At 37.7% G+C, this 13,038-nt stretch overlaps 1 protein-coding gene across 1 annotated transcript; it reads right to left on the bottom strand.

Annotated features, from left to right (window-relative positions):
- Positions 1-10,236: 10,236 nt before the first annotated feature.
- On the bottom strand, positions 10,237-12,750 carry LOC130826835 (L-type lectin-domain containing receptor kinase SIT2-like). Its single transcript, XM_057692429.1, has one exon. It carries the CDS (start codon positions 12,573-12,575, stop codon positions 10,584-10,586), a length of 1,992 nt encoding a protein of 663 aa, XP_057548412.1. The 5' UTR covers positions 12,576-12,750; the 3' UTR covers positions 10,237-10,583.
- Positions 12,751-13,038: the final 288 nt, after the last annotated feature.

Genomic DNA, 13,038 nt, shown 5'->3' with positions numbered 1-13,038 from the left:
AGTGTAAGCCCTCTACTTCTGATGGGAAAGGACAACCTTCTGCGCTGGAAAACTGGCTTCGAGAGTTTGACAAACTCTTTAGTGTAGTTCGATGTCCCGCAGAATTTATGGTCGACCAGGCTGCATTTTATCTGGTCGAAGATGCTGACTACTGGTGGACACATAGTAAGGCGAGGCTGATAGTGGAGATTGATGGTGAATTAAGCTGGGAACGTTTTAAGGGAGTGTTAAGGGATCAATTCTGCCCCCCTCACGTGAGGACAGATAAGTCAAACGAGTTTTCTAGGTTTGAAATGGGGAATTTAACAGTGCATGCGTATTATCAGAAATTTACGGAATTTCTGAAGTTTTGCCCTGAGGACGTCCCGACTGAAACAAAGAAAATGCAACGCTTCGAATTGGGTTTATCGTACGAGATTCAAAAACACATTGAGATCGATAGGTACGATACTTAAGACCAGTTATATAAGAGGGCAGCCCAGATAGGAAATGTTATTAGGAAGGAGCAGGAGAACTTGGCCCATAGTGGAGACAAAAGGAGGGAACCTATGTTCCAGAATGCAGAGAGCAGGAGTAATCATGCACAAAACCACTTTAAGAAACACAAAACCTATGGGGTTATCAAGAAAAAGTGTACTAGCCAGGACAGTCAAGTAAAGGTGGGAGAGGTTCGATATCTGCGGCCAAGGTACAGAAACCACTTAATGACCGCAATGGAAAGGAAAGAATTTATAACTGTAAGAGATGCCAGAAAAATCATCCAGGGAGAGATTGTCGGGGAGCATTAGTGGACTGTTCATACTGTGGTAAATCGTGTCATAGAATGTATGGGTGTTATGCTCGATTGGGACAACAAGAACCTCAAGGGGGGAATCATAGAGGTATTCCACAACAACGCTTCGGTAATGGTCGGAGTGGCAATGACACGGGAAATGGAAATCAAAACGGTGTTTGTTTTGGTAGAAACCCTGGGGGTGTCTCAAATCTTAGGTTTTAAAGAAATCATTTCGGAATTCAGCAACCTCAAGGGAATGCTAGGAATGAGAACCTTCCTGGACAAGAGGTAGTCAAGAAGGCGCTACCCCAGTCTTTCAAAATAATGGCAGACTATCAGCAATTAACGCTAGGGAAGCAGCACAAGTGTCCGATGTGGTCACAGGTACTTTTTGCATCAATTCAAAGTCTGTTAAAGTTCTTTTTGATTCTAGTGCATCGTACTCGTTTATTTCTAAGTCTAGAATTAAAGACTTAGGATTGGAAAACCCCGAGAAAACATCTTTCTCAGTCGCTATTCCTTCCGGAGAGACCTTTCATTGTAATATATTATTTCGTGGGGTGTCGGTCAATATAGGAAAGACAAAATCTCGAGTGATTTGTTTCTTTGGAAATGGAAGGTCTAGATGTAATCCTTGGGATGAATTAGTTGGGTAGATATAAAGCATTAATAGATTGTGAGGGTCAATCTGTAACGCGGACCCCGAGGAGAGAAAGTTAAATATAGAAAGCTTCCCAAGGACCAAAGGTAAAAATCATATCGTCATTGAAGGTCAAGAAGTTAATCAAGCAAGGGCAACCGTGGTTTCTGTGTAGTATAAGGTGAAGGAGCGGGATGTGCGACTTGAGAACATTCCGGTGGTCTGTGATTTTAAGGATGTTTTTCCAGAAGAACTTCCTGGTATGCCGCCAAGAAGGGACGTGGACTTTTCAATCGATTTGGTGCCTCGGACAGGGCAAATTTCAAAAGCCCCTTATCTTATGGCTCCAAAGGAAATGGAAGAATTAAAGGTGCAATTAGAGGAGTTGTTAAAAAAGGGTTATATAAGACCTAGCATCTCTCCCTGGGGAGCCCCGGTATTATTTGTGAGGAAAAAGGATGCAACGATGCGTCTCTGTATTGATTATAGAGAACTCAATAAAGTCACAATTAAGAATAAATATCCGTTACGACGGATTGATGATCTTTTTGATCAGTTGCAAGGGGCAGGAGTCTTTCCTAAGATTGATTTACGATCAGGGTATCACCAGTTGCGCATTAAGAAGGAAGATATTAATAAGTCAGCTTTCCGAACCAGATATGGACATTTTGAATTCACTGTAATGCCTTTTGGATTAACCAATGCACCTGCTGCATTTATGGGGTTGATGAATAGAGTTTTTAATGCATGTCTTGATAAGTGTGTAATGGTGTTTATTGATGATATCTTGGTATATTCTAAGAGTCGTGAAGAGCATCAAGAACATTTAAGAGTAGTCTTGCAAATTCTTCGAGAAAATGAATTATATGCTAAGTTTTCAAAGTGCGAATTCTGGTTAGAACAGGTGGCTTTTCTAGGTCACCTTGTTTCTAAAGAAGGGATCTTTGTTGATCCGACAAAGATAAAAGCAGTCCGAGACTGGACTGCACCCCAAAATGTTACGAATATTCGAAGTTTCTTGGGTTTGGCAAGGTATTATCGTCGTTTTGTGAAGGATTTTTCTCGTGTCGCTCGTCTGCTAACATCCTTGATGAAGAAGGAGAAGAAGTTCGAATGGACCGAGGAGTGTGAGAAGGCATTTCAGTTGTTGAAGGAGAAGTTAACTACAGCTCCAGTGTTGACCTTACCTGATCCATCTTTGGAATATTCCGTCTACAGTGATGCTTCCAAACATGGATTAGGTTGTGTTTTAATGCAAGATAGGAAAGTAGTGGCGTATGCTTCGCGTCAGCTGAAGACTCATGAGGTGAATCATCTAACACATGACTTGGAATTAGCGGCTGTGGTTTTTGCATTAAAAATCTGGCGTTATTATCTCTATGGTGTCAAATGCAAAATCTTCACGGACCATAAAAGTTTGCAATTTTTGTTCACTCAATCCGAGTTGAATTTGCGCCAATGACGTTGGTTAGAACTTATCAGTGATTATGACTTGGAGATTGCTTATCATGAAGGCCGTGCGAATGTGGTCGCTGATGCTTTGAGCAGAAAATCGAGGTACTCAGTCTCAGCATTAATAACCTCTGAGGAATTGTGTAAGGAGTTTGAGAGAATGAGCTTAGAGATAATCCAAGAAGGGGAGTTGGAAGCCAAGTTGAGTGCATTGTCCATTCAACCTACATTTTTCGAAGATATTATGGCTAAGCAACTGGAAGACCCCAAGTTCATTAATCTTCGAGAGTAGATCAGTGAAGGGAGAGCTGACGGTTTTAAAATTCATGAGGATGGTAGTCTTCGTTTTAAAGGACGGTGGTGTGTACCGGATGGGTGTGACTCTTTGAAGGCAAAATTATTGAACGAAGCTCATAATTCTAGATACTCGGTTCATCCTGGTGGAGATAAGATGTATCAAGATTTAAAATGCATGTTGTGGTGGTCAGGTATGAAAAAGAATATTGCAGATTTTGTTTCCAAGTGTTTAACGTGTCAAAAGGTTAAGAGTGAACATCGAAGACCAGCTGGGTTACTGCAACCTCTAGAAGTCCCGGTATGGAAGTGGGATGACATATCTATGGATTTCGTGTTAGGTTTGCCACGAACTAAGGCTGGTAATGATACTCTTTGGGTTATTGTGGATAGGCTTACTAAGTCTGCAAGGTTTATTCCGATGAACTGTAAGTGGGATATGGAACAACTTTCTCGTGCCTATATTAGATACGTTGTTCGATATCACGGAATACCTCGTACTATTGTCTCCGATCGTGATACTCGATACTTGTCACATTTTTGGAAATCATTACAGCAGGCTTTGGGAACCACTCTTCTTCATAGTACGTCCTTCCACCCAATGACCGATGGTCAGACGGAACGCGTCAATCAAATACTGGAGGACATGTTGAGAGCGATAGCCATAGAATGGCAAGGTTCATAGGATGAACATTTGGATCTGGTAGAGTTCTCTTATAATAACAGTCACCAAGCTACGATTCAAATGGCTCCGTTTGAAGCACTTTATGGTCGTAAGTGCCATAGTCCTGTATGCTGGGATGATTTATTGAATCTGTCACCTTAGGACCTGAAATGCTTGTTCAGATGACTGAACAAGTAAAGTTAATTCGCGAGAAAATGAAAGCAGCCCAAGATAGACAAAAGTCGTACGCCGATCTCCGACGTCGGCCTGATGAATTTGAAGCGGGTGACAAGTATCTACTTCGTGTGTCTTCAATGAAAGGAGTAGTTCGCTTTGGTGCTCGTGGAATGTTAAGCCCATGTTTCATAGGTCCTTATGACATTGTTGAGAAAGTAGGGAAGTTAGCCTATTGGTTAGCATTGCCTAATGCTCTGGGTAAGGTGCACGACGTTTTTCACATTTCTCAGTGGAAGAGTTACGTCGCAGTCTCTTCTCATGTATTAGATCCAGAGCCATTAGAACTTGATGAGAGCCTAACCTATGAGGAACAGCCTGTCCGGATATTGGATAAGAAGGTCCGTAGTACTCGTCGGAGGGATATCACCATGGTTAAAGTATTACGGTCCAATCACCGCTCACAAGAGGCAACCTGGGAGACGGAAGACTCCATGCGAGAGCAGTGTCCTCACCTTTTCTCTCGGGTTAGTAAGTTACGGGGACGTAACTTCGTTAAGGGTGGTAGAAGGCGATAGGATTTTCGCGCGATTTATGTTTTGGGTTGATTTGTGTATGTGTGTATAGTGATTAAGTTCGTTTTACTTGTTTTGTGGTTATGTGTTATGATAAGTGTGGTTTTGGGGTCAAAACCTTTTTAAGGGGGGTAGTCTGTAACACCCAGATATTTTCCCGATATTTTCTTCCCGATATATTTAATAATTCACTAGTAATATTATTTCTATATATATATTTTATTTATTATTGGGCTTGGTCATGAGATTTGCAATCCTTTTTGGCAATTAGAATTATTTGAGCCCAAACTTTTCCTTAACCCATCTTTTCTTTTCAAAAAAAAAAAAAAAAAAAAAATAGGAGGGACTCTTGGTGTAGCTTGTAACTCCCTCAGGGTAATGAAGGATCAAGGCATTAATCCCATATAATTAACCCTTCTTAATTCCTTAATCATTTTCATTTTGACATCCTTTCATTTCTAAAGTTTCCAAGGACAAAAAAAAACATATCCTTTCAAAATTCCTCCTAATCCACATTCCTAACTCCATTACATTTGATCATTAGGTGTTTTCCTTTACAATTGTAAGTGTAATTCTTAATCTATGTTGATTCTTAAGTTTTAATTTAAAATTCTATGATTATTATATGTTTTATCTTATAATTCATGTTTAATTTAAGAATTTAAAATTTCATGTATGATTTTGGGATGTATTTTTCTATCTAAATTGATGAAAAATGTTTCTTTTTAGAGTTTTTAGATATGCATATATGTGAAGAATAGGATTGGTTTATGTGATGGGTGATTTTGAAATTTATATATAAAAAAGAATGTTCATGTAAAAAAAAATGTGTATGGTTAAAGAAATTATTGTTGAACAAAGAATTTAATCTCAAAGATAGTTCATAAGAATTATATAAATTTGGTCATTGATATTTAATAGGCAATGTACCATTTGAAATTCATTTGTTGATGAAATTTTGGTGAATCCCGTAGGGTTAGAAAAATGTTAAAAAAATCTGTTTTTGGGACACTTTTTGGCTTTGAAATTAGGTTAAAAATACTTATACTATGTTATAAATTATGGAAATTGGTACCCGGGGGTTTTGATGCCTTCCGGACGCAACGGTGAAGTCGGATTTTCAGTTTGACAGTTTTAAGTTGTGTTTCTGGACAGATTATGTATGTTGTCCTGTTTTGTGTGTTTACCATGTTATAGTATGTGATGGATGTTCATGATGTGTGTGGTATTCTAGGTGTGGGTGTAATTGTATATGTGTGTTATGGATGATTTGAGGAAAATGTGTATGTGTGCTTATTTCCCGAATACGATTGAACCTTGTAGGAAGTCGATTCGTGACCGGGAATTGATTAAAACGCTTGTGAATTGGTTATCTTGCTTAAGGTATGTACACGCAGCCTGGTTCGCATTAGTCCGATGTATCATATAATAATGGTATACAAAAGTAAGGCATGGATATATAGTATGGATAATGTTATCTTTCGAATAAATAATTTTTATACATTGTTTTGATAAGCAGAGGTAGTATGACCTCACTAACTTTAAAGTGGACGTAGTATGACGTCAATTGGTGGAAAAGGATTACTCGCGGTATATGAGGGCATTATGAGCCACCGCGGGGGTATGCATACTTAACCATAGGCACCGAAGTAAGGCGAGTGTCTATGGTAGAGACTTGCTTATGGGTTAGCTCCCCCTAATGTATTGTCTCACTTATGGAGATTGGAGTGTACCGGCAGTATGGCTGGATAGTACAGGAGTATGGCTGACTAATCTTTACATGAAAACAATTATTCTTAATTAGCATGATCGAAGCGTACAGTTCTGTGAATTGTCAGCTATTAAATTAAAACTTACTCTTGTGTTATTATTTATTTGATATGCGACGATTGCTGACGTGTACTTTTGGTCTTAACGACCCTGCGATGATGTTGTTTTCTATCTGGGCAATGACTAGCAGTAAGCTAAGTTGCAGGTCTGGGGAGTGAGGATTGTCCCTTGGAGAAATAAACCGTTAGGATACAGAAGTCTTGATAAGAACTTCTAATAAAGTTTAAAGAATATTTGGTTTTATGAGGCGATTTTGTTCTCAAGTTGTAATAAGTTGATTTAATTTTTCGTTCTTATCCGCTGCTAAGAATTTCTTATATCTAGTAGTTCATAATAACACTAATAAAACTCGATCCGCAAGCTTCCCTTAATTTCAAATCCGTTTTTAACTGCCTTCTAACATCCTGGTTTGACTCGGACGATATACACTTGTTTTTAAAAGGTCATCTTCTCTTTTCGTACGATCCGAGTTATTCCGAGTTGTTACAGAGACAAATGCCACCACCATTCGGTATGGAATGGTGATATTATAGGGCCCCACACACTCGGTATGGACTGTGTTAGTGTACTCGGTATGGAGTACCATATCCTCAGGTGGTTGTCGTCGTTCGATTATTGCATTCGGTATGGAATGTTAATAGTGGGAGTTTGGTTATTCTTAGACACTGTTAGTGCGCTAACTGAGGGATTGTAATCTTGGCAAAGCTTGAAAAGTATTACTGCGTGTAGTACTGGTGTCTATTCCTCTGCTATAATTAATGTGTGATTTTACAGCTTATACTGTTATGCTTGCATATGATTACATTGGATACTGTTATGCAACGCATGTTTACAGTTATAAAGATAAAAATGAATTTATGTGTTGAATTATTGATGTAGTATTCTATGAACACAAATGTACTTCTACGTTATATGCTAGATATTACCTTAGAAGGACTGCTAGTTACTCCCCACTGACTGTGGACTGTTGTTAATATTTTTCAGGTGAAGATTGTGAATGATATACTTATATTTCTGTCAATCGGGCGTAGGGGCAACATTTTGTGAGCTTAGAGCCTTGCCTCTGAAGTTTAAATTTAGTGTCGCATATGTTTTGAACTAGTAGAAAAAGTTTTTTTTTAAATAGTCCTCATTTTACTTACCTATCTAAGGTTGTTCTGCCTCACGTTTTCTTTTTAGAGTTAAACCTTTTAGTCCTAGGTCCATTGTTTAGCCATATGTTTATAATGTTGATTAGTTTATAATATTTTACTCCCTTTTCCCGCCTTTACTTCTGTGTCAACGTAATGCATTGTCCCGCAGTGTGCTTCGCATCAGTAATTACAGATAATTATTGGACGTGGTGTTACGGTTGGTATCAGAGCCAGGTTTTGATCTTGAGACCTGTGGGTTATGGGCCCACCACGATTATTTGTAATTACTAATAATTATGGGACGGGGTGTTACATTCTTGTTGTGCTTCTAGATAGTTAATGCCTAACGGATTTGGAAATAGTTGTTAAGCTTTCTTCAAGAGTTCGATGACTTTAATGCGAACACCAGAAAAAGTTTGTCGATTTAAAGTCTTCGAAAGCATGATACCATAGAAAAGATACTAAAAAATATTCCTCAAGCATTTATCTAATCTTAGTTGTTTGGACTGGACAGAATTAATTTTGCTCAAAAGCACAATGCTATACACAAACTATACCCAATCGTTTAACCTATTAGGTACTAGCAGCGTTTTTGATTTCCCTTGGTACTTTGGATAAAGAAGGTTAGGTGCATTGGTGAAGATGGAGCTTTGAAGGTTTGGAAGGGTTGATAATGATGGCTTGTACAAACTACTTGGTCCAACCTTGATTAGTTATGTTTGTGAATCCTCTACTTCAAGGAAGCATGTTGATGATGATGAAACTTCAAGTAATTATAACTTGAGTGTAATTCCAATGTCGCCCAACAAGTTCATGGATTGTATGGACTTGGTTGGTAAATAATCATACTCTTTCTAAGCTCTTAGAGGACATTCTAGTGCATATGCCTTGTTTTTTTTGTGCACATGTATATTTTGTTTGTTGAGTATGTTAGAGTCTAGCTAGAGATATTTGCGGGTGTTTATGGATGTTTCTCGAAGCTGATCTTTTGTGACTTGGAGAACACAAGTTAAGTTGGGTGACTTGTGTTCACCAAGTAACTAGGACCTAATAAAGTAAATGAATTTATTATGTTAGTGTGGTAAGAAAGGACCAATTACTACTTTGAGACTAGATGACAGAGAATCAACATAGTACACTTACCCCTTGTACTCATTGGTTGGCTTAGAGCCTTGGTGAGCAAGGCATAACCTTTGAAAGCAATGATTCTATCAGACATAGGACATGTGTAGGACGGAAAAACAGAGCATTGGGGACTATGGTTTACGTTGCACAAAGGAGTAGAAACAACAGCACCTGTGGTAGAATGAGCGCGAATTAGCTCGAACGAGCACAGGGGTCCAGCAACATTCTGCCTCGAATTGTCATTTGTGTCGATGCCCTATTTACTTGTTAGCTCATTGCCATATTTTTCCCTATAAGTACACTAGTCCTAGGTCTTTTGTTAGTATGCCAAGTCTCATTTGTATAGCTCACCTATGGCTTAGTTTATTCCCTCCATTAGCTCCTTTCTTCCTCACTAAACTTCCATTGTAATTCCTTATAGTTTTATATTTTGTTCTTCAAACACATATAAATACGATCCTAGCTAGATATTTTGTTCGTTTAGTACTTTCTTATTTATACTAGTATAGTTCATCAGTACATCTGATGTTTAGTGTGCTGTTAACTACGTTGATGTGGTCTTAGTTTTACAGCTAATTGTTCTTTATGGATGGAGGCTGGAGCAAAGATTTAAAGTTTTTTTTGTTTAGAATTATAATTGACTATAGTATAATGTCTAGTTCAATTATATACATTTGAGTTTCAAATAATGTTTGCGATTTAAGTTCAATCGAAAACATAAGCATTAGGTTTCATGCATGTGAATCTCAAGTAACACCAAGATAGGAGCAACTGAATGACATTAAGGTAATAAAATATAGTTGAAATGGTATATTTTTCTGTGTGGTGCTTTTTCAGTCTTATGACCCGAACTTAAGGCATCACTTACTTTTGAACATTACTTGACTAGGTGGAATTTATCGTGTTGAAGAAAGTTTAGAAAAAGTTTTAAGTCATAAAATGACATAAAAGCCAGAATAGGTGCATAGACGTTGATAGTAAAGCACCAACTCAGTGCAAGCAAAAAAAATTCCAAATTGATCAGAAATGGCATTGAGTCGTTGCCAAATTGTAGTGGGTCCCATGAAGCGTCATCATATTTCAAATGCTTTACTTTGTGCAAGCGAAAGGAAATGAAAGAATACGTCCAAAATGTATTTTGTATAAGAAAAGAGTATGATGGTTCCAATTTTATAATTTACGATGGAAAATTTGGCGATAAACACAAAAAAAATTAATTTTCAAGATCTTTTCAAAATTATAAGCTTTTCTTTTGTCTAGAAAACTAAAGAAGCCAAAGTCATAACTCATGATAAGAAAAATGGAAGGTTACTTCACTTTTGTTGTATTGTAAAATTTTCAAATGTAGTTGAATCACAAAGTAGGAGTAATTTTCTGTTGTGGGCCCCAAAATCTCAATTGACTATTTGTCTATTACCACAGTTCAGATGTGTATTTAAAACAATCACAATCAAGTTCAACTTGCAAGTTAAATTTGGATATGTGATTATATGTATGATTAACATGTTTAAGATATGCATAGTATTGTAAGACATGATTACTTACTATAATAACTTTCTGAACAGAAAGTAATCTGAGAGACAATCTAACACTGCTGTTCATAGGAGCTTTCCGATATACATTAGTTTTCACAAGAACAGATGATAATTACACGAAAAAACTTCGTTACAACTTACTAGAATCGCTCTGAATAACCGAATCATATCATCAGGCCAACGTACAAGATTCACAGAAAAACAGGCCTATGAAAACTCATCTTTAAGCCTAACAGAAACTACATTACAGGAACAGAACCTTGCTTCTGCAGAAGCAGGAATGTGTTATGGATTAACACATCGAGAAAGAGAAAGAAAAAAAAAAAGGATGAATTCATATAAACATGAACCATTTGTAGGCATGGTGTTGAATTGCATACATTATTCTAACGACCAACCTGTAGTATGGAATCGTTGCTATAAGAAGCACAAGCGGAGTTGCCTGCAGAAGATATCGGAAAGGAACCCAAATTCGCCTGAGCAGCTTTTGCGTCAAAAGGCGTCATCTCAGGCAAAGGGTTATCTCCATTCAAAAACTGCATCACTTGCCTCATGTTAGGTCTCCCTTCTGGTTTAGGATTACAGCACAGCATGCCTAGTTTTAAAACTAGCTCTATCTCTTCCACAACATACGCTCCTCCTAATTTGGGATCACAAGCTTCGAGAATCATCCCTTTCTTCCAACATTCATACACCCAATCAATCAAATACATCTCCCGTGACGAACCTTGAAGGGCAGTAATTGGACTCTTCCCACATGCAACTTCAAGGATGAATACCCCAAATGAGAAAACATCGGTGCTAATAGTCGCCTTTCCCTTTCTAGTAAGCTCGGGTGCCAGATATCCAACTGTCCCAACCACATGAGTAGTCTGAGGATTAGTACCATGATCATATAATCTTGCTAACCCAAAGTCACCTAATCTTGCATTCATGTCTGCATCTAGCATAACATTACTTGCTTTAACATCTCGATGCACAACTACTTGCTCCCACTCTTCATGAAGGTATACAAGTGCAGAAGCCACACCCCGAATGACCTTGAATCTTGCGTTCCATGAAAGATTCGGTTTATCTTCTTCGTAAAGATACTTATCAAGGCTACCATTAGGCATGTAATCATAGACTAAGAGAAGCTCGCATTTCCTACGACAGTATCCTAAGAGTTGTACCAAGTTTCGGTGTCTTAACCTCCCCATACAAGCAACTTCCGCAACAAATTCCTTCATTCCTTGGCCTGAACCATGTGAAACTTTCTTAACAGCAACTTCGAGTTTTGGCGACTTTAAGACCCCTCTATAAACCTTCCCAAAACCCCCTACTCCTAAAAGCTCCTTGTCTTTAAACCCCTTAGTAGCATTATAAAGATCCTTATATGAAAATCTCTGCAATAGGTATTCTTGCTCCCAATCTTCCACAACTTCCTCAAATTTCTTTCTTCTTATCATATAATAAACCAAACCAATTGTTACAACTATGACTGATATAACAATCAACAAAATCATTGAACCAACACTCAATTTTCGCCCATTTCCATAGCGCGGAAGCTTAGGAAGATTTGATAAATCAAGGGTTGGCATGACGTTCCCACCATGGGCAAAGCTCCACCCAAGTAGATAATGACTACTAGCCACCGAACCGGTAGAGGAAGTAAAACCAACATACATTGTTTTTCTAACAATTCCAGAAAGATTGACATGATGAGATAACAAAGGCCTACTTGGTTTAAGTATTCCAAGAGGAGCCAATGTTACATTAAACACCATAGTTTTATCATTATAATCAATCCAAATTTGCATTGGTTTTGCACTGGTTAAGTTAAGACTTTTGTTCTGTTTATCAACATCAGAATAATAAGAGGCAGACGCCGAGACATTAGAAATCAAGCTATTGACATTAATACCAACATGGTTACTATCAATATCATTGAATTCAAAATCCTGAATGGTATCTAATTCTACAGCAAAAATATTATCTGAAGGCTTAAAATCAGCTGCAGAATTAAAAATACCGAAAAACTTGCCCGGAACGCCACTGGGAAACTCCATTGAAGGAGAGAGAATAAACACAATTCCGTGACCACTTATGGTTTGAATTTCTGGGTACATAGCAAAAACAAAAGTGGTAGAAAATGAGTAAGAAGATGATGAAGAAAAGTTTAGAGGAGTTGGGTGAAAAACATGAGCAGTTAATTGTTTTGTGTAGTTGGTTAGCTGTAATAAGCCATTAGAATGGAGTGTTGCAGCACCATCTATATGAAGTTTGGCACCTTGGAAATTTTGATAGATGAATTGGTTTGAATTCTGAGCAAGGATGATTGTGGGTGTCAAGGACCAGAAATAAATTACTATAAAATTAAGGGTGATTTTGAAACCCATGGAAGTAGAATGAACAGAGATTTTTCTGATTAATTAAGGGTTTTGAAGATGGGGTGAGAAATTGTTCCAAAATATTAGATGGTTGGAAAGGCAAGGCAAGGAAGAGTCAATCCAATAGCCTTTGTTGAAGGGCAGCAGGTCAGTTAAGTTGGAAGAAAAATCAAAGGTGCTCAAAGTGACAATGACATATCACCAACATAAATGGAATTTAAAACCAATGTACTATAAATAATAAAAGTCTTTTGCAAGTGCTGTGTCCAAATTGTATATTTTATTTTAATATTTCATGCAATTTGAGAGAAGGTTGTTTGACGTGATAAATGATAATTGTGAGAAAAGTTGTAGGAGGATGAAGAAAAACAGAGATACATTTAAATTTTCATTCAATAAAGCACACATAATAATTTAAATAATTGGTGTCCACTTAAATAGTATTATATTACTATATATGCTCGTACAATGT

Source organism: Amaranthus tricolor, chromosome 11 (assembly GCF_026212465.1).
Source record: "Amaranthus tricolor cultivar Red isolate AtriRed21 chromosome 11, ASM2621246v1, whole genome shotgun sequence".
Taxonomy (NCBI): domain Eukaryota; kingdom Viridiplantae; phylum Streptophyta; class Magnoliopsida; order Caryophyllales; family Amaranthaceae; genus Amaranthus; species Amaranthus tricolor.
Note: the sequence above shows the minus strand (reverse complement) of the source record. Positions and strands in the feature narration are given on the sequence as shown.

Excerpts from the sequence above, each read along its gene's own strand:
- LOC130826835 (XM_057692429.1), bottom strand. The coding sequence starts at position 12,575 with ATGGGTTTCAAAATCACCCTTAATTTTATAGTAATTTATTTCTGGTCC.